Source organism: Dipodomys ordii, unplaced genomic scaffold (assembly GCF_000151885.1).
Source record: "Dipodomys ordii isolate 6190 unplaced genomic scaffold, Dord_2.0 Scaffold44, whole genome shotgun sequence".
NCBI lineage: Eukaryota > Metazoa > Chordata > Mammalia > Rodentia > Heteromyidae > Dipodomys > Dipodomys ordii.
The window spans coordinates 5,703,871-5,725,943 of record NW_012267260.1 but is presented as its reverse complement, the minus strand read 5'-3'; the positions used below and the strand labels follow the sequence as shown (position 1 = coordinate 5,725,943).

Here is a 22,073-nt window from a genome sequence, read left to right as displayed (position 1 = left end):
TGGTAGGAAAGAGATGACTCAAGTCCGGTCCTCTGAGATAAAGCTCAGAGGACATCATGCATGATGACACAATGAGCATCAGCTTACTGTGAATGAAGGAAAATATTTCATAGTTGGAACTCTTAAGAGATTAAATTAAGTCATTTGCCTTGACCCTGTGTTTATAGTGTTTCTACACATTGGCAAAAATATTATTTCTGTCAAACTATAATTATAAATACTTTTGAGTTGAGAGCTTCTGCCTTAATTAAAATACAAATCAATATACATTTATTAAATATTCTCTTTAGAGAAGAGGCTGTCCTGGTGGTAAGGAAGTGTGGACACAAATGTCAGACATGATCCCTGGCCTTACAGGCCTTAGCAAATCATCATTTTATTCATGCTTTTAACATCAGACATGATTGCAATGAAACATTCTAGTAACAGAGACCAAGAACCCCAATCCCGAGTTGAAGAATCACATTTAAAATGTAGAAAACCATTAGAAATGATCATTTCATGTTTAGCATCTGAGATATTATGCTCTTTTCAAAACAATTTAATTACATTGCTTTTACAGTGAATTTGTGAACTAAGAATTTTACAGATGACCTGTGACAAGATGGTCTAGCACAGTCCTGTATGAAACCAAATTTCACCTACTTAACTTTTGCTTTTATCCTGTAATCAGGCCTCTGCGTCAGTGGATGTGATGATGGATTCCTGGTCTTGAAGCCATGAGGCATGTGGACCCCTTGGGTATTTCACGTCAGGGTGCTGCAGAGTTACAGGTGGTGTGGCATTGCTCCTCCAGAGGCCCAGGACCCCAGGACCCCAGTGACATCAGATCCTCTTCCTATACTCAATTCGACACTGCCCTTCTGGCTTGGGGACACCTACCAGATGGAGATCACTCTGGACACAAGAAATACAGAAGAAATATACAAATGAAGAGATGTAAGCCAAGAGCGTTAGACCTAACTAGCCTAGATTCTCTGAAAGGTGCAGACTGGGGGTTTTGAATGCTGGAATGTCCCACAACATTGAGAATTGACTTTGGTTCTGCACACAAAGAGCAGAAAAGGAGGGAAATACATTGTTCTTACAACAATCTCCTTGCTATTTTACCCCTCCCAAGCCCATGGTCTGGCCTGCCTACTGTGCTTCACATTATCTGGCTAAAGACATTAAGTAAATCTCTTTCTACCTGTCTGAGACACGCTTTTCATAATCAATTTTTTGTGGCGTTCTCAATGGTACATGTATGGTACAGATCCTAGATGCATTCAGCTATCACAATTACAAGGTACTTGTGGTCATGGTTTTCCAAAGTGACATTTTTGTGGACTCTCTATGTGGCTGATCTCCCTCATTAGGACAGGTCTGAACATTATGTGTGTGGATGAAGGGAGGTCAGCATATTGGTAAAAATACAGAAAGATTTCTGACGCTTAGGGATTTCAAACAGCCTCAAGACCTGGAGGTAACGAGGAATCAGAAGGTAGATACAGTTTGGGTTTTCAACTGTGGGCCCAGGAGGTCACTGAGTGTGCTCCAGAGCAAAGAGATTCCTGAGGGTTTTGACAGAACGAATTGTAAGGTTCCTAGATCCTTTTAAAACTGTGCCCATCACTTAAACCTCGGGGTTTAATGTGTCTTCAATCTGGAAGTCATGCTGAGATCCAAAACTCTGAACTCACCTGTTTTGGTAATGGGTCCAGGAGATAACAGTCATATTTATATAGCATTAAAATAAGGCATATTTCAATCTCTAACAGAGCGAACCACCTGAAAGTAGACAATGTACAACATCAGACTATATCCAGAAAGTATACTTACATCAGAGCAAATACGCTATTTCTCATAATCATTTACTATTGAAAAACCACAGGGTACGACGTCACCATTTTCTTTCTTAATACTACATATTCCAGAGGGCCACTGTGATGGCTGGACTGCTATAGAGATCTAAAATGCTTAGCCAGGGAAAGCAGTCAAAACAAAAACAAAACCTGGAAGTTTAAGATCTGTGCTTTTGAACACTATAGCTATCAGCTACATGTGGCTATTTCAACTCAAACCTTTAAAGAATTTTAAAAAATGAGAAAGTTCAGTTTCTCGTTACAGATTTCAAATGTCGCATAGTCCCACGTGGCTATCAGCTACCATAAAGAATGTATTTCAAGCATTTCCATGATTGCAGAAAGTTCTACTGAATCCGGCCCCAGTTCAGAAATACTTGTCTGTATGTTGTAGAAGCGTATCAAATTCCTCAGAAGATCCGAATCCATTCTTTCCTGTCTCAGGAATCTCCAAACATTCACACAGTGAGAACAAAAGAGGGTGTTCTTCGGAGAGGATGGCAAGGCCTCAATCACCACGTGCACACGATCATATAAGATGATACGTATCAAAATGGAATCCAAGATATGGAAGCAAGACGGTTTTTATTGTACCACCTGCGGTTCTTCTTTCTTCTCCTTTTTCTTTGTTTCTTTTGTTTACTCCTTTCTGTCACTGTTTTTAGTGTCTGTACCCTTTGTCTTGTATATAAGTTTATCTGATTTAGGGAGGGAAAGGGGAAGCACAGAAAATGTTGGGACAAGGATGAGCCAATTCAGCAGTGAAATCCACTAGACACTATGTTGGAAATTAACTATACAAACTCAGAAGGAGAGGTCTTAGGAGGGGAAAAACTGGGAGAGAATGAGGGAGGAAATGACACTGTTTAAAAGGAAATGTACACATTATATGACTTATGTAACTGTAACCTTTCTGTACATCATCTTTACAATAAAATTTAAAAAAGAGATTTTCCAACCTTTTGAAATCATGTATTCCCTGCTGACAAAATATTTGCACACATCATACATACAATATGTTTATTTTTCATTTATTTGAAATTAGGTAAGCATATGTAAGTCTGTTCTCTTCTTTCTAAGATACAAATGGAAACTTACAAGAACTGAAAAAAAGGTGAATGTGATGACATTATCTTTCCTTTGATCACACTGGGCAGGCAAACCCTTTAGGGAATCACAGACCTTAATGAGTACAGTTAGTGCAATGGGCCAGAAAACTGGAAGTCATCACTGAGAGAATCCTTCTGAGCACCTCCCTGTTTAAGTGGGCACCAAGTCTTCCATTCATATAAAATGTAGTCAGACATTTTATCAAATGTTATAAAACATTTTATAGGCAGCCTAGGCAAAAAGTGAGACCAACCTCAATTAAAAAAAATGCTGGGGTGAGTGGGTGGGTGATGAGGTCCAGGCTGGCTCAGACAAAATCAAACCCAAACAACCCAAGCAGAAAGGACTGCCGGCATGTCTCTAGTAGAGCACTTGGTAGTCAACTAGGTGGCCCTGAGTTCAAACCCCAGTATCACAAACAAATAAAACCTTTTATGCAGAAAAGTACATATTGAAAGAATCTCAGAGGAAAAAAATTTCCATTACCAGATGGAATGCACATCTTCCTAATTTTAGGCTCTATAGTATTCTTGAAAAATGACAGAAATAGGAGCGAGGTGTGTGCACAGAGGGCTGGAGAGCTTACCAAGTGAGCACCAGGCCCAGTGTCAGTACCCAGCCCCCCCAGGCATGCACACACACACACACAAGCACACACAAGACTCTCCTTAGAGATCAAGTTTAAAAGTCTGACTTTTCATCAATTAGTGAGCTTTTAATATTTTTCTTCTTCTATTTTTAATGCTATTTATTAAGTATATGTTTATTAAGTATATATTTATTAAGTATATGCTAGGGTTAGTATTAACATGATGCTTTGGTATCTTAGATAAGGAGAAAAGATAAATTAATGCAGTAATAATAACATGCTAAAATCTTAGTGCCTCCCAACTCAAATATATGCATATTCTAGTAGAATTATCTCAATTACCCACAAAAGTTATTATTTTGGCAATGACAAAAGTAAAAATAGTTTGTTAAGCTTTTACTAGGTTGCCAAATTTTCTTCAAAAGCATAAAATGCCAGAAATTGTTCATCTGTGACATTAAAAGCTCTAATGTCAGAGGAAAGTGCCTCATAAATCTGTATTTTTATAGAAGAGCTGCAGAAGCAAGCTGAGCTATATTCAGGCTAAGCATGTTTTTTAATGCTTCAAATATCAAAACAATGACAATAACAAGGCATATTATTTCTAACAGATTTTTTACATTTACAAGAACAACATCCACACATAAAATTCACTGAACTATAAACGCGTTGAAGATGTCTTAAGTCCTCAGAGCTCACATGTTCTCCCCTCTTGTAAATGCTTATTAGAAGAACACGGGGCAGGCAATGAGAATCCAGAGTCCTGTAAAGCACTTGGCACGGAATGAACTAATGAGCCACTGAAGGTAAGAATATAAGGCACAGGGCGAAACAACACACAACGGAATTCTAGTCTGGAAAAAGCACAGTGCCTAGACTGTGGGACGGTGAAACTTGAGCTAGACCTGGAGGGAAGGGCAGGCTTTAAGCAGCCATGTTGAGGGAGGGGAGTAGACGCTCTAATTCGGGGGCAGTAGAGAACCCTGGAGGGAGGGCACTCCAGGGAGGGCATTCCGAGGTGTTGTAACAAGGTGAGCTGGAGTTTGGGGCTGAAGAGTTTGATGGGCAGGCGATAGTCATTTGTAAGAAGAGAATGACAATGACAAGCAGGAAATACAAGCATATGGGCTGAGTGAAGAGAGAGGACAAGGGATCTAGGAAGAAGACAGGAAAGAGCCCCCCAGTGTTGAGGTGATAAGGTTGGAGGGAATGAACATGAAAGGGTAGGGAAACAGGAATAGTGCTAGCGCGATAGAAAGTCCTGAAGGAATGCTGGGACTGGAGAAAATAGTGCCTTCCATTATGGACATTATGCTTCTGACACTGAATCAGAGAGAGAGAGAAACAGAGAGAGAGGAGAGAGAGAAAAGAGAGAGAGAGAGACAGGGATAGAGACAGAGGAAGAGATAGCATTCTTGATTTCTTGATCCCTCCTAGAGGTGATTGTGGGCAAGGCCAACATGGGCTGGAACATTGCTCCTGTTTCCTAGAGCCAGAGCTCTGCAATGTATTCTTCTGGTTGCTATCTGCTGCAGCTTATGAAAACAGAGCAATCCTGCTCTGGCATTTAGAGAAGGCTGCACACAGCACCGTGTCCCTGGGACCATGCATTGAAGTATGGCCATTCCTGCTCAAGAGAAGGCCCTTTCCCCACAGCCTCATCCTCCTAAGAAATCCTTTAAGAAGATAAAATCAATCAGGCAGCAGGAGGCAAAGCCATCTAGACCCACGGCAGCTCTGCAGCTTTAGTGTGCATCAGAATTCCCTGGAGGGCTTGGGACGGTGTACCTCCCTGAACCGTGTCACCCGAGTTCCCTATGTGAGGCCTGGGCGTAGAAGAATCGTGCAGGTGTGGTCACTTAAGTTTTATGGTTGAAGTAATTTTACTACCGTTAAATGATTTACCATAACTACAGAAAAGCATGCTGAGTTTAGTTACACATTTGGCTACATGTTGGCAGATATTTCCATTAAATGTGATACAGTCGTATATGCTCATGTTTATAATTAGCATCCATTCACTTCTGCCTCAAGAACTCCAATTCAACATTTCTGGTCACATAGGCCTATAGTTGGTGAGCTCCCCCAGGTCTTCTTTGACTTTCAGAGGTGTGACCTCACCTCCATTTCTGAAGGACAGTCCCGGCAGGTAAAGTATTATTTCATTACTTTGAATCTGTCATCCTGTCCCCACCTAACGTCTGCAAGATGAGTGCTGAAAAAATATGCCACTGGTTCCCTTGTGTGAGATCTGACACTTTTCTTTCACACTATTAGATTTTGTGTCATTGCCATTTGATAATTTGGCTATACTATATCTTGGGGGGAAATCCTCTTTTGGTGAAACCATTTTATAGGCTTGGGTGTACACCTGTCCCCAAAGTTTGGGAAGTTTCCTTTAAATAACCGCCCTTCTCTTGTCACTATCGAATATATGCATATGTATAAAATATGTCTAGTATTTGTATGTATATATGCACATATATCTACAAATGTATATATAGACAGTATATACATATTTGCATGGAAATTCTAGTATATACTAGATACATATATTTGGAGATCTGTGTCTATAGTATATAGAGACTATATCATATATGTGCATATATATACATATCCACAATGCATATAAATGTACACACATATGGATAGATTAGGTAGGTAGATATATAAATATCTAATTTATAGTGGCCTTTGCATCTCGTGGGTTTTCTTTGTTCTTTCCTTTTTTCTCCTGAGACTAAACAGTTTCACATGACCTGTTTTCTAGTTCACACCGGTTTTCCTGTTTGGCTAAATCCACTGTTGAGACTCTATTTTATTTCTCACTCCACATGTCCGTCTCTGTTAGTGTTCTCCTCCTAGTCAGGTAGTTACTCTGATTGGTGAGGCTGACTTGCCTCTGAGTTCTCTTGTATCTTATTGAGCTCCCTTAGGACAATTACTTGAAATTATTTTTTAGGAAACTCATAGATCTTGATTTAATTTCTTTGGGGTTGATTATTGAGAATTTCTTGTGTGTGTGTTTTTTGGTGGTGTCATGTTTCCTTGTTTTTGTTTTCATGTTCTCATGGCCTTGCAATGATACCTATACATTTGACAACGCTATCCCCGCTTTCAAAACTTACAGACTGACTTTAAGGAAAACTAAAGAAAATAAATTGCTTTTTTTTCAGTACTGTTGTTTTATCTCAGGGCCTTGTGCTTGATAACAAATACTCTAACGATTGGGCCATTCTCTAATCTTTTTTTTTTTTTTGCATTATTTACTTTCAAATAAGGACTGTCTTTTGTCCAGAATGACTCGAACTGTAATTTCACTTAAACTTCCTGTGTAGCTGGGATGATAAGTGTGTGCTCCTGCATCAGACTTTTTGTCAGCTGTCATCAAGTCTTGGGAACTTTGTGACTCAAACCACAATCAGCTTCCAGAGTAGCTAACACCTCAAGTTGCGACTACCACACCAGGCTATGAATTATTCTGTAAAGCTAACAAATCCAAGAGCTGGGGCTGGCCTCAGGCAGAACTCTCCTCAGCAGTTTCCTTCTGTTGCTTCATTCCATGTTATAAACTTCATTCTAACATGGCTCTTAAAAGAATCTCAAAATAGCTACCACTAGTTTCTGGGTCTAAGTGCCTCTTTATTCACATCCTAGAGGAAATGACTATTTTTGACCCAGAAAAATCTCAATAGAAACCCTGGTAGTTAATTGTCCTGCTTAAAACATCTGCCAACACCTAAACCTACTATTATGGAGAAAGGAGTGGAGTTGGGTTGGGGAGCAGTAGCCCGCCTCACCAGAGCTGAGCTGGGGGAAGGTAGCAGCCCACAGTCCACAGATCCCCAGGTGAAAATCACGACTTCTAGAAAATGAGAAGGCATTAGGTGATTGGCAAATAATAGCCAATGGGTAAATGTATGCTTTCCATTTCAGTCCTCTTTGGTAAGGAATGAAACCTTTGTGAACAGAAGACATACCCAACCTATTAAAGAGAAGACACTCAAATAGATGAGGTGAGAAAGTTCACAGTGCTGGCATTTGGGAAAAGAGGACACCCAGCCAGAAGTACACCAATACCCAGTCCAGCTGAACCTGGACACTGTCCCCCAGCTCTTCCCCTCAAGGCTAGTGCTCTACCACTTGAGCCACCTTCCCAGCCCCTGTCCAGCTATTCTATGCCCCACAGAGAGTCTGGGGAGCTGTTTTGTAAATAAAAGGAGAAAGGATACTTTCTGAAATTTTGCTCGGAATAGAAGATGTTTAGTTGGAAACATATTTTAGAGGCACTTTCAACTGAATATCAAAAAACCAAAATCATCACTCTTGAATTGCTTCTTCTGTTCTTGACAGACTCAAATCTTAGCCTCATAATGAAATGTCAAAATGAAATGGCCAGGAAAATAATGACTGCAATTTCACCAATGGTTTCTGTGCTCTTTTGAGTGAGTCATTGCTCCCTAGCAAAGCAGTAAGAAGAGAGAGGCATGGCTTACAATTAATACAGGATTCGGGCAGCCTGGCTAAGAGTCGTGGAATTAAACCACATTTACCCTTCAGCCACTCTCATTCCTAACCCTTTAAATAGACCTTTTCAAGGACGTGTATATACTTAGTAAGAATGTAAGAACATATTTTTACAAGTAAACATGTTCATTTAGAAAACGGAGTTGCGGAAGGCATCCAGTGCATGAAACACATTTCTCAGACTAAATTGGATTTTCACTCTGTCATTTAAATCCATGGGGATTTGACTCAGCTCACTCCTCCAAAGCAATTGGCTATTTATAATTTCAAAAGGGAGAAAGCCACTGATAGCTTTTCTCAAAGACAAGCCTGTGGGGTGGTGGCCATGTAAGATATCTCCACCCAAGTGCCATGATCTACAACACAAAACAACACACTCCAGATACAGGCCTCCATATTAACATAGGGTCACATCGTCCTCCAGTGAGCACTCGACTTTTTTTCTGTCTTTGAAGTTGATATTACTGTACTCTCAGGAAGATGTGCCTTCTTTTGTGCTACTTATCCAGTCCAAGATGGTTTCCAGGCTCCATCCCTCCACACTGCTAGGGGCAGTATTTTGCATATGAGTCACCTGGCTTTCTCATGCGCCATCTTGTGTTAAGGAGGTTCTCTTTCCCTGTTGCTTTGTCTGATCTCTCCAACTACAATCCAAGCTATTAAAGTTTGCTTTGTGCCTTTGACTCTTCCCCAATTTTAACGAAGTGACTCGAGTTCCAATATGAAGGGGGTTAATCTGATTTACTTTGTAACACCACTCCTAGAACTCTACCTTGACATGTTGCTTACATTCAACACAGTTATTAAATCAAAGAGTAAACATATCGTATATACTTGGTCCTCAAGAAGTATCTGCTTGCTGGAACAAGCAAATATAGAACAAAATGACTTATAGAAAAACACCATATACTATTAATCTAATAGTTGTAGTCATTCTTTTTAATTATTTTTCTAACCATTCTGCAATTTCATTAATAAATTGATATAGTCTATAACTTTGTAGCCAAGCGATGCCCTAGGATATATCCAGTGCGTGCACACACACACACACACACACACACACACACACACACACACACACAGAGTTTCTATTCTCAAGGAACTCTTGATTCACTTTTACTTCTCCAATGTTACAACCTTACTTTTACCATACTGTCTTCTTATCCAAGCATTATTTTCCTTTGTAAGTCAGTAAATCTTGCTGAAGATCAGGGCTATTATTTCACACTGGAATTCAGCCCATATCAACTCCACAAGCACATAGCAAAGTAAGCACTCCCTTGCAGGGATCCGACATAAACCCAGCCGTGGGCTTTGAGTGCACTCCAGGGAGATGGGCTCCAGGAACCACACCCTTTTGTGCCCCGTCATTGGTTCTCAGATATTCTTTAACTGGAAACCTCCTATTTGTTCTCCTCTATTTCGGCATCATAGTTGAAGATGAGACTGTCCATTCTGAACTATTATGAAGAAGTCCAATAATTCATGCTGCTCTCTCCTGGTTGTTTTTCAGTAAAGCCCTAGATGTCTACAGCCATAGACTTACTGGAAACAGGGCAGGGCCTCACAAAGGCTCCTCCTACAAACCTCTTTTAGCGACCCTTCTGTTAGGAAAAGGAAGTACAGTTCTTCCATTCTGATTTTAGTTGGCAGCCAATGGCAGTACCCAGTATATACTCTGCTAAACCAGCAGAGCCGGTTTCCTTCTGCAAGTGTCTCTTACACAAGCCCGGTGGCCTGCCTCAATTCCAGGGGTGGCAGCTGCAAGGCCATACGATTGCATGTTCCTTGATCAAGTCTGAGTCTGGGCTATATTACAAACAACTTCATCTGACTCATTGAGTTTTTGGTACATGAGAAAATAAGTTGGCTCTTGCTACACCAATTAGGAATGGGTGTAATTTTCTGGTGTTTATATTAGGATTTGTGGGATTAAATTTCTTAGTGGAAAAATCTATCTTGGAATATGTGGTCCAAATGAACTCATGCACTTCTCCAGTGTTCATTTTAGCTCTCTTGAAAAAAGAAAATGTTGTATGAGTTGTCTGTTTAAAATAGGTGACAGAGAAATTAAGAATGGATTGAAACAGAAATGAAATGGGAAACTTGAGGTAATGAGGCATTCTACATAAGTCAGATATATTCAGCCCTCACACGTGTCCCAAAGATTTGGGGTTTGGGATCTACGTTTTAACACACTTCAGCCTCAGAGTTCCTAACGGGAAATATAATATCCCAATGTCAAACTCTCTCCTGCTGCTGATTCATCTGTTTCCACCATCTTCAGCCACTTGGATTCAAAGCTACTGTTTACCTCCAATCTTTTTCCTTAATTGATCCTGATTTTTAGTATCTTATGTCTCTTAACATAACTTCATAACTAGAATGGCCTTCTACAACAATCGATTCTACTCTAAACCATTTAATACTGTATTATTAAGATCTTGTGATCTGTGCACAAATGATAAACTGGTATTAAAGTGCCGTCTCAACTGAGTGAATGCCCCTTTTCAGTCTATCTGCAATCTGCCCTGGGCCTCAGTAAAACCACAAGTCCCTAAGCCACATATTCTGTGGTTGATGACCATTGGTGCATTCTCTTTACTACATGGTTTTTAAGTTAACGCCCATTTTCCCCATGAAGTCACTGAAGATCGGCCTGACCAGCTATACTTTCTCTACTCCAAGCTCTCAGTGCAGTGCTTGGTCCCTGAGTTCCTTCTAGTTATGTATGAATTCTCTGTCCTCTTTGCTCCCTCTAAGTTGACATCTTACAAGAACAGATGATATGAATTATTCCTGTCCTAAGCCTGTGGATTTCCCAGGATATAACCCTGAGAATAGAATTTCTATAAAAAAAAAACAACAACATACTATTGATTAGGTCACAGTGCCAATATTAGTTAAAATGTTGGCATACCAATACCCTAATATACCAAAAGGAGGAACAGAATGTGTGCCTGCAGTCATAATAGTAAACATGAACTGGGATTACTATTCTAAAGATGAATATGATTCACTTTTTAAATTAAGAAATCATCATTTGTGAAGTATAAGGAAATTTGTGTGTGTGTGTGTGTGTGTGTGTGTGAGAGAGAGAGAGAGAGAGAGAGAGAGATGACACTGGTGACTCAACTGAAGGCCTTTGCACTGCTCAGCTCTCTTGGCCCCAGATGTTGCTCTCCTACTTGAGCCACAACTCCAATCTGCCCTTGTTTTGCTGTTTAGTTCAAAATGGACTTTTCTTCCCAGGTTGGCCTTGAACTATAAACCTGTGCATGGCCATCACCTGAGCTCCTCTGAACTGTGATCCTCAGAACTCAGCTTCTGGAGTAGTTAGGACTGTAAACCAGAATTTTTAAGGTTTTATAAATCATTTCATTGATCATTTCAACCAGTCTCATTTGCTGAATGAGATTCTGTTGTAATAGGCATCAACCTGCTCCAATGGGATCTTTTCAAAGAAGAAATGAGATTTGTTTAGTGAAGATTGTAAACTCTAGGAAGTGGGGACCACATCCCTTCTTCCGTGTGCTCCTTCTGAAGCTGGTAGAGGGCCTGGCACCAAGGACATGCTCAAATTCTTTTCTCTGCTTGAGAAACAACATGAACAAAGCTTCCATTGAGTAACAGACCTCTGCCCTTGAACAGGACATCACCCTGAAGAGGGCTCCTGGCTGCCAGATTGATTTAACCGAGCAGGTATAAAGAGGCTGAGAGTGAGGTGTAGCTATGGTCAAGTCAGACATGCCCACTATAACCCCAGCAGCCGCCTATGCTAACACTGTAATTGAAAAATATGAATTGACCTTTGCTTTTAAAAAGCAAGTAATTGCCAGGAGCCATGGCTCATGCCTGTAATCCTAGCTCCCCAGGAGGCTGAGATCTGAAGATCATGGTTCCAAGCCAATCCAGGCAGGAAAGTCTATGAGACTCTTATTTCCAATTAACCACTAGAAAACAGAAACGGCACTGTGACTCAAAGTGGTAGAATGCTAGCCTTGAGTATAAGAGCTCAGGGACAGTGCCCACGCCCCAAGTTCAAGCCCCACGACTGATCCAAAAAAAAAAAAAAAAGTAAGTAGCAATCAAACCATGTCTAATGACCCATTTTTGGTAACTGAGTATTTAAACTACAGAAGGCCTGATTTTCTCCAGCATCTACAGGTTCAGTATTTCCTTGGATGAGGTCTCTTCTCACAAAGTGCCCCCAACACAACTGATCATCACATGAACTCTGCTCTCCCCACACACCCCTGTAGTTTAACAGCAGGGAAAAGGCAGGCTAAGCCTTGTCTTCCTCTGTGAGATACCATCTCTCTGCCCGATCTGGGGGAGTGTGGTTCCATCTTTCTGACCTTCCAGGACACTGGAACTTTCCGCCTCCAAATCCAATGAACCCGTCCAAGAAAGCATGCTTCTCTAAATTTGCCTTTCTCCAACGTTCCTATGGGAAGAAAACATTATTTTCCCCTAATCAGCCTTATAGAAATGAGCTTTACTTTATTTCTCTAGGCTAAAAATGACTTTGTACAGCTAATCCTTGCATATAAAGTTGCAAGGTTGTTGATAATTTTTTTCCAACCTGTTATTAATATCAGGCACAATTGTAGTTTGGGAACATGAACTTATAAATAAAAATGCATAAAGAGAATTTTGCTAAGTGGTAAATGTAAATGGTAAGGTAAATCAACCACAGAATTAACCTATGGAGAGGAAGCTCCATCATAAAATTACTCTTGGTAATAAACTTAATAGTAAGACATGGACAGCCGGGCCTATTTGGGAAAGTATAAGTTTTAAAGTGAGTACATCCAGATGCCAGTGGTGATCGTTTTATTCAAAGACAGAGAATGAACAAAGTTAACTCTAATTTAGATTCTTTTCAACCCAACTTTAAGGCCAAATTCCTAATAAAATGAAATTGCAAGTCATCAGTTTACTTTTTTTTTGTATTCACCTTGGAGGAAAACAGAAACAGAAATTGCCAGAGGAATACAAAATAAGTCTCCTATAAAAACCATGCCTTCCCTGAAATTAAACCAGAACTTTCTTCCAAATAGGGCTATGTTCTACCCGATGTATGAAGGCTGTGCTGTTTTCCTTGCAAATCTAAGCTGCACACTGAAGCCAACTTTGTTCAAAGTTACCTGATTAATATGGGTCCTTAGTGAGACAGTCCTAGTTAATTCACTAATTCAGACTCCCGGAAAAAAATCAAAATAAACAATTATGTGCATTGACGAAGATCACTTACGGGTTTGAACAGCTCGGGTTCAGGGAAATACTTTGGATTTCTATGTAGCCAAAACGGAGACACCATCAAGAGGTCCCCAGGAGGGATGGTGAAATTCTATAATAGAAAAACCAGTTCCGAGTCATTGGTTTGAAATCTTGGGAAAAGTTTCCTTTGACAAATCATTTCTATTGCCAACTGGAGCAATGACTGGTTTATCCTCCTGATTTTTAGTTACCTGCTCATGTGTGCCTGGCAAGAGAGAGGAGTATTAGATAAGTGTGAAAATTTCCAGAACTAGTGACGTCTTTTCTGATGCAGCTCTGATGCTAGGTGTTGGGGTTTTCAGCAAGCGTTCTGGACAGAAGCCATGATGGATCTCTACTACCTCATGGAGCGGGAATCTCTAGATCCAAGGCAGGGGAAGGGGCACTGCGGAAGAGGACAGTGGTGCTGTGTCCCCGGGGGCCCCATATCAGTATCGAGGGAGCAGCACTGGATTCTCTCCTCACTTTCTTTTTAAGTCCAGCATTGAATATTGAAGCAGAAAGACCTTAAAGACAACCAGTTAGGAAGTTGGGGGGGTGGGAAGAAGCCAATGCTATATGTTCATTTGTTTTGGTTTGAGCTTGGGGTCTCAGTGACTAGCAGCAGGCCTGACACCATCCTTCCCAGGAGAGCCAGAGAGCATCAGCTCCCATACTAGGAAGAGTGAGGTCTCAGGCACTCTCTGATGGAGAAAGAGACTGGTGGGATCCAAGTCCTGTCCATTGTGGCTCTGTGAGGGCTGGTTACCTCTATAGTCACCACAGAGGTCTCTGATATATGTGTGAGGGTGGAGATAGAAGACAACTCTGGGAAGCTCTCCCTCAGCTCCACTTCAGTTGCTGGTGATCTGTGATCATGACTTAAAGGCTTTGGCCTGCTGCAGCCCACAGCCCCCCAGACTACCAGGGAAAAAGCTGCTCCAAGCAGGAGCCTCAGGGACAGAACCAACAGGGGGACGACAACAGGGAAGTCCCCTGCTGCAGACCTGTGAACGGCAGAAAGGGCCGTCCAATCAAAGAAACGCTCAGAGCAGGCAAGCCCTCGCCAGACAGTCTAAACAGGCCTGACTTTATTTATATAACGAATGAAAAGAGGGATCGAGAGGGAGACCAAACACTGGAAGCACCAGAAACAGGCATCACTAGCACAGGGAAGCTCCGGCCGCTCTGCATGGTAAAACTGTAAAGACTTGATGGTGGTCAGCCTACCTCTCAGGGACGGGATGCTATGAGGCAAGAGAGCTTCACCTGCTCCTGTGGAGCTGGGCTTCTCATGGATGTCAGGGCTCCTTGCTGCAACTCAAGAAGGTGCCAAGGGGATACAGGAATGAGGAGTTGTGATGGGAACAGAAAAGGCCTAAGGCAAAGCATCTGTAGGAGGAGGCCCAGAGTATACGACTTCTCCTCCTAGCTCTTGACCACAAGCCGACTTGGTCTAGGTTGTTTAAAAACAGTTTAAAGGACAGAGTGTTTTTTTTAGGAAGTGGGTACTCAAAAGGGGTGAGGTGAGCTCAAGGGGAAAGGGACAGGAGGAATGAAGAGGAGAAGAGGAAGAAAATGCAGGCCAGAGTCCCAATGTACAGCCTACAAAATTAATGAGAGAGGGGAAGGGGGTGGGATGGGGAATGACATTGATCAGGATATCTTGTATTCACAAACTGCTTTGTTAAATGTCCTTTGTACCATTATTTAAAGATAATAATAATAATAAAGTGTACTTCCCCTGACTTCCCCCCCCCAAATTTGAAAAATCCCAAAGCATATTCTTTGAACCATACATCTTCCCAATCTCTGCCCAAGCAGGTGGGATAATAGGAAGAAACTACCATGCCCAGTCCTGGACAGCTGATTCCTTGAAAATGAAATCACGAATTTACCATAATGTTAACCGCCTTCACTACTTTTCTAGCAAGGACACCAGGGGCTCTTAAACGAATGGCTTCCAAGACACACCACTTAGTGAGAGGGAGTTTCTTCAATTCATCCTCTGTGACTTTCATCTTGTCTTTACCTGTAAAGAGAACCATTTTAATGAATAAAGAAAACATGGATTAAAGAGGTCAGCAAGTGGTTTCCCTGGGTGCTCTCTGACAGAGTTAAACGTTCCAATGGTGGACAGGACTACGCTGCTCTAACCTCGACTTGCTTCTTTCCCGTGACATCCCTCACTATCAGATGGCCAAGGCGGTCCCTGTGAAGAAGGTGAGTAATTCCCCTAATCTCATTCTACTAAACAACAACAATAAAAGCAATGAAAATCTGGCGTCAAGAACACAACAGGTACCCCAGTTAGAATGGATATAATCAAGAACTCTAATAACAACAGATGCTGGAGGGGATGTGGACAGAAGAAAACCTTACTGCATTGTTGGTGGGAGTGTAAACTTGTTCAACCACTTTGGAAAGCAGTGTGGAGGTTCCTCAAAAGACCAAAAGCTACCTAAAGCTACCAGCACAACTATGTTTATTACAGCATTATTTACCATAGCTAAGATATGGAACCAACCCAGATGCCCCTCAGTAGATGAATGGATCAAGAAAATGTGGTATATATACACAATGGAATTCTATGCCTCCATCAGAAAGAATGACATTGCCACATTTGTTAGGAAATGGAAAAACTTGGAAAAAATTATATTAAGTGAAGTAAGCCAGGCCCAAAGAAACATAGGTCCCATGGTTCCTTATTTGCAATAACTAGTATATGTCTGAGTCAAGCAGAAAAGGTCAGGTAAGTTGATGTTAGGGAAATGAACCCTAAGATATGTATTCAAATGTTTTTTTTTCTTTCATGGGATTGTTTCTAACACATTTATAAGATGATTTCTTTGTTGCTTTGTATGTCCCTCCCCCACAGTATAACCCCTGCTTTCACTGTATTTGATGTTGGTATAATTTGTGGAGGGGAAGGGAAAAAACAAATTGTTTAAATAGGGATACAGGTGGACCCATTGCAACAATGAGATGTACAAGTCGTTATGTCGAAAATGAACTTTACAACTTTGGGGGGAAAAAGGGGAGGAGGGTTGGGGAGGGCAGGGGATGGGAAGGGCTCAAAGGAGGAAGCTACAATGCTTGATAAGAAATGTACTCATTATCTTGCTCATGTAATTGTAACCCCTCTGTACAGTATTTTCACAATAAAAAAAAGAACATAACAGGAAAAAGTGTGAAAAGATACATGATGATATACTATATTTTCCTTTCTTATTCCTTTATGGGTTTTCTTTGATATCTGTAGGCGTGGGGGGAGAACAGTTGGTTTTTTGAGGCAGTGTCACTATGTAGAATAGTTGCCTGAAACACAATCCTTCAGTCTCTGCCTTTTGAGTGTTGGGATTATGCCACCTCACCCAGTTTTGTTTTGTTTTGAATTTTTTTTAATTGCCAAGATTTCAGAAAGGAGCTAAATTACATTACGTGTATAGCCACAAATGTCCTATTTGTATCTGATTGGCTATGACAATATTCCTTTAGGGGGTGCTGGTTAGCCTCCATGTATTGTTCACCTCGTATTAGACCGTAGATACGGGCATGGATTGGCAAAGTATACCCAACCTGCTAAATTAGGTCACAGTGTACTTGTAAATATTTGCTTTCCAATAAGAGCATTCATTTTTGTTATTTTTATGTGTCTGTGTTTGCGTTACAACGGCACAGTGAAATTGCTGAGACCGCACGTTGCATAGTCTAACATGTTTACTATCTTGCCTTGTACAACACATCAAGTTTACCCATTATCCGGAGGCATAAAAAGGATGAACTGCTGGGTTTGTTCCTCTGTGCCTTCCACTGCTCAAAAATCAGACTGTATTTACAGTATTTGCATTTTATAAGAACTTTACATTCTGAGTGATTTTCACTGCTTGTGTCATATAATCAAGTCAAGTATGCTTCTCATAGCCACTCTGTATAATGTGGTTATTTTACAAGAAAACTATAGACTACTTCTCAAGGGAAAAATATCTTTGTTTATAATACAAGCACTATAATGATCTTCAAGTTATATTCACACACTGAGCATGCACAGAGATGCAGCTAAGTGAAGAAAATCAGTTTCCTAATGTGAATTCTTTTTTTTTCTAAAAGACAGCTAAGAAAACGCTGCAGTCTGCTTCTCTTCTCCTCCCCTACGTCCCTTAGCCAATGCTCCATTCCTTCCCTTTATAACAGCAGATTTTGCTTCTCAGCCATCTTGGTTTTAATCTGCTGCATTTTCCCCAGAGGTAAGACATCTCTTGGGTACCACACTAAAGAGCAATTAGATAACACATGGTACCTAAGGGAGAAGCTCTTGAAAGCCAAACCAAAAACAAAAAAAAGACATGTCTGCAGAAAGCAGACATGTCTTATTTGGTCTACTTATCTACTAGTCTTGCTCACCAACCACATATCTGTTTCCATATTTGTCCACACCTCTGACAAATTAGAATTCAAAATGGAGATCCACACATATGAATGTGTTTATTTGAACTGAAAACAAATAAGATAGCTCTAGATAGCTAAAACTATTTGGCTAGAGCAGCCATTTTTCATAACTGAACAAACTAAACCTGTCATTTTACCTTTTCTATATGCTAAGTAAGCAAGGCACCAGGGGCTCATTCCTGTAATCCTAGCTACTCAAAAGGCTGAGGTCCAGCACATTGGAGTCTGAAGCCAACCAAGACAGAAAGGTCTATGAGACTCCATCTCTGTCTATCCATCTATAGAACAAGAAAGAAAAAAAGGGAAAAATACTTTGTAGCTAGAAGGGACTTAAAAATTGGTCCCCCATTCCTCCCATTCCTCCTTCACCAGTCACCTGCCATAGCCTAGGCCTCGTTATTTTCCTACAGCTACAGTAAATTAAAATGAGGGGGGAAAAAAGAAGGAATATTTACTGAAGACTTCTGGAAATCTGGCGTGAGGCTCAGACTAGAGCCGGCCAGAGCTCTTGACAAATGGATGCCACAAATAAGTTAGTGCTAACCTAGATCATAAATCTTGCTTTTCAAAAAACATGAAAACAAACAAAAAAAGTAACAAAAATAACACCCAACTTTCTCTATTTTGTCTCCATGTAGAGAATCTATATTAGAGCATCATTCATTTTAGCTGAAGGGTACAGAGAATAAGTACTTTTCTACTTGGGATCAATAGGTTTATATAGTAAATATTAAGTATTCTTGTTAAACCAATTGTAAAGCACCAAACACTTTGCACTATATCAAACAAGCCAGAAATGAAAGCTTGTTTTTTGTTGAAAATATTTAAAACTATGACCTACACGTGTATGAGAGACATAGTATGAACTTAGAAAATAAAGTGTTTTGATCAAACATTTTTAATTTGTCAAATCCCAGTGGGATGTGGGAAAAATAAAATAGTACACTTGGACCAAAGAAAAATAAGGGAAATATACCAAGTTTTCAAACACCTCTAGGATAAAGCCTTTTTATGAGAACTCTGAGAAGTGGCTCCAGCCCTACACTGTGCATATTTTGCTGCACATCTGTGGTTTGTTCTCGAAGAGCTGTGATCTAAATTTAGAAGGCTGCATTGGAAGAATGCCAAGGTAATCATCGGAAGGGCAAGACCCTGCCTACGACCAGGACAGCTACAGAACGCGGGCTCAGAAAGAAGCCATGGGTGTTCTGAGGTAAAATTTAGAAACCATCTGTTTAACTTGGCATAAATGCAATAAATCCAAACCTGAGGAGATCTGAAACCAAAGTAAACAAAGGATGATCCTTATATCCAGAAATATCAAAAAATAGTTGGGATTACACAGTCATAATGACACACATAGCTTAAGGCAGGCGCTACAGATTATGAAGCATATGAAGAAGATATTGAAGGTTTATTATTTCAGCCATGAATTCACTCAATATCACTTTGTTTGTGTATCAGTCCTGGGGCTACAACTCTGGGCCTGGGCACAGTTCCTGACCATTTTTGCTCAAGACTAGAACTCTATCACTTGAACCACAGCTCCACTTCCAGGTGTTTTTTTTTTTTTGGTAGTTAATTAAAGTGAAGGTTCTCACAGACCTTCCTACCTAGGCTGGCTTTGAACCACGATCCTCAGATCTCAGCTTGAGTAGCTAGGATCACCAGTATGAGCCACCAGTGCCTGCTCTATTTTGATACATTAGAAGCTACTACTCCAAACTTGGATACGGTAGGAGGTGGGACCAGAGTACCACTAATTGACTCCTCATCTAATGTCACAGATTTGTACATCCTTTCCTTTATACCTGGTAGCTAATCCAGTCTCTGAGAGGTTAATGTGTCCAAGGAGACAAGCTTCCAAGTGACAGAGCTTCTAGCACTCCTGCACCTGTGTGTCAGGTGCAGGCTGACAGACGGCACACCGGCTAAGACGCCACACTGTTCCTCCCAAGGGGAGAAAGGAAGAACAACACAGTCACTGCCTCACAGGTTCCTGGATACAAAACCACACGTACATATACGTAAGTATGAATTAAGTTTCTGAGGAGAGGGTTTGCGCATCAGTGCATTCGTTCTCTTGTCTGTGGCTAGAGTTTTAAGTAAGCCTGGAGTATGGGGCAGAAAAGAAAAGAACCACTTCCGAAGTTAATCACACAAACATGATTCCGTGGACTTAAGAAACATGAGTCAAATGGAATCACCAAAGGAAGTCCTACTTGGAGAAATGTCTGATCTGCTTTCTTCTTTAAGTCTTTCCAGCCCTTTTTTCTTATCTACACAGATACACACATATATATGACCTTAATAAATCCGTCAAAGAATCTATTGCCCCTGTGAAATCATCCTTGTTTTGGCAGAAAAATCGGGGAATAGTAGGTATCTGTGGAGTCATCCCTACCTTCTGAGACATTAATTCAAGGACATAAATTGGGAAGTGACTGCAAATTGGTCTTCAAGAGTCAGGAAGCCCTGTGCTACCTGGAAATGAAAGGCAGGGGGGATGGGAAAAGATGGGGACAAGCGACTGGTACGATCTCTCTCAGGTTTAAAAAGCACAGTCCACTGCTTCTTTCTTTACTGTTGGAAGCACAGATCCTCCTTCCTGTTTGTTCTGTCAGGAGGTGAGCGTTTCTCCACAGAGCTTGTTCTTCCACATTCATAGGGAGGGTTTGTTTAAAATATTTACAGTTGAAGTATATACAAAAGGTCACAGTGCCCTTGAAGAGCAAACTGGATAAAAATACATGAGATGACCTTTGGAAAACAAACACGCTGAGGTTATAACCTTCAGCAACAACTCCTTCCCAGGGATGGTCCAGAAGTCTACTTCCTAAATGTTGTAATAACCATTTCTTTACAAAGTGCAGGCAAGTAATAAAAAGTTACTATTTATGCTGAATTCTCATTTCTAGAAAGCATACAACAGCTTTGAAAAATAGTGTATGTCTGTAACTTCCATACAAACACATTAAAGTAGAAACAGACTGCTGTCAGAGAGTAAGAGCTAGAAGAGGTTTAGTTTTGTAGCTTATTGCTCAAGCCAATCCCTCAAGGTAATCCCCTAAAAAAATGAGAGAAGAGACAAAGCTAAAATTAAGTAATAAATAAAAGGGAACAGGGTGACTCTTACAGCCCTCTTTTCATTTGAGGAACTTTAACAATGTCAACATAAGAAATGTTCAAAAAGTCCACTTTTTAAATCATGTATCTGACTTTGTTTCAAAAATATCCCCAGATCCTTTTTTCTAAATGACTGTTTGCTTCTCACAAGAAACATATTCATTAAGGTGAACACATCTCACAGGGAAGATCGTGAATAAACATTCCCTGGAAATCATTCCATCTTCAGCGAGTTTTGTCTGTCAAGCAGTGCTGATACAGTGACTTGAGAATGGTCTGGTTACAGGTCGAAATGAAGGCTTGTCCACATGTCTCCTTCAGGGGTAGAGGGATAAAACTCTTTACACTGTTGACTTAACTTTGAAAAGAAGTGAAACTGGTCTTTCAGACTTTCAAACCCATTTTAACTTTGGATGATGACCCTGGGGGCCTTCTCTCTCCTCACACGTCCTGCATTCCCCCCAACGTCTGAGGACTGACATCTGATAGCAGGGGCTTATAACACACTGAGATGCGGAGACTGGCAAGGAGAGCGAAAGAAGAAATGCCAAAATAATTAGTGAGTAAACAAGGTCACAGAGTGAAGTTGCTTAAGCAGAGGACAAATCGTGAGGGAATTAATTGTTCAACAAAATGAACATGCAGGATTTCCCTTGTGTGGCAGCTGATGCTTTGGGCTGGTCCTTCCTCCGGTAGCAGAAACCACAGACCTGGGACACCAGCAAACCTCTACATCCTTCTTCACCTAGTAAGGAGTAAAGTCTTGATTTTTGTCACTTAAGACACAGAATAAAAACAGTCCTGGACATTTAAACTAGCTAGAAACCAAACAGATTTTAATACTAAAATGAATCCATCATTAAAGGAAGATTCATGAGGATTCCTGGAGATGAGATCTAGCTTGTTGCCTTATTCTGAGTCTTCTCAAATGTGAGGGAAAGAACAGTGGAGGAAGGGCCTCTCAGGGAAGCTCCAGAGATGAGGATAAAATGAAAACCGTAATATGTTTCCGGCCTTCTTTAAAACAAGGCTTGTGCTAGCTAGCATTGGAGGCAAAGTATATGCTTTCCGTGTTGAGACTTGAAACCTTTCCAAAACTTGATGAAACGTCAGGATTCCATATTGCTTCCCTATTATTTCAGCTTTTTCTTTTCTTGTAAAGCACT

General features: G+C 40.7%; 1 protein-coding gene across 1 annotated transcript in view; it reads right to left on the bottom strand.

The window, feature by feature from the left end:
- Positions 1-253: 253 nt before the first annotated feature.
- Positions 254-22,073, bottom strand: part of LOC105987725 (24-hydroxycholesterol 7-alpha-hydroxylase) — a 44,084-nt gene continuing 22,264 nt past the window's right edge. The window contains exons 8-12 of the mRNA XM_013019080.1: positions 15,231-15,364; positions 13,328-13,423; positions 12,429-12,517; positions 1,683-1,770; positions 254-897 (exon numbers count right to left, since the gene is read on the bottom strand). Of these exons, the coding sequence (XP_012874534.1) occupies positions 826-897; positions 1,683-1,770; positions 12,429-12,517; positions 13,328-13,423; positions 15,231-15,364 (479 nt within the window). The 3' untranslated portion in view covers positions 254-825. The remainder of the gene's footprint in view (positions 898-1,682; positions 1,771-12,428; positions 12,518-13,327; positions 13,424-15,230; positions 15,365-22,073) is intronic.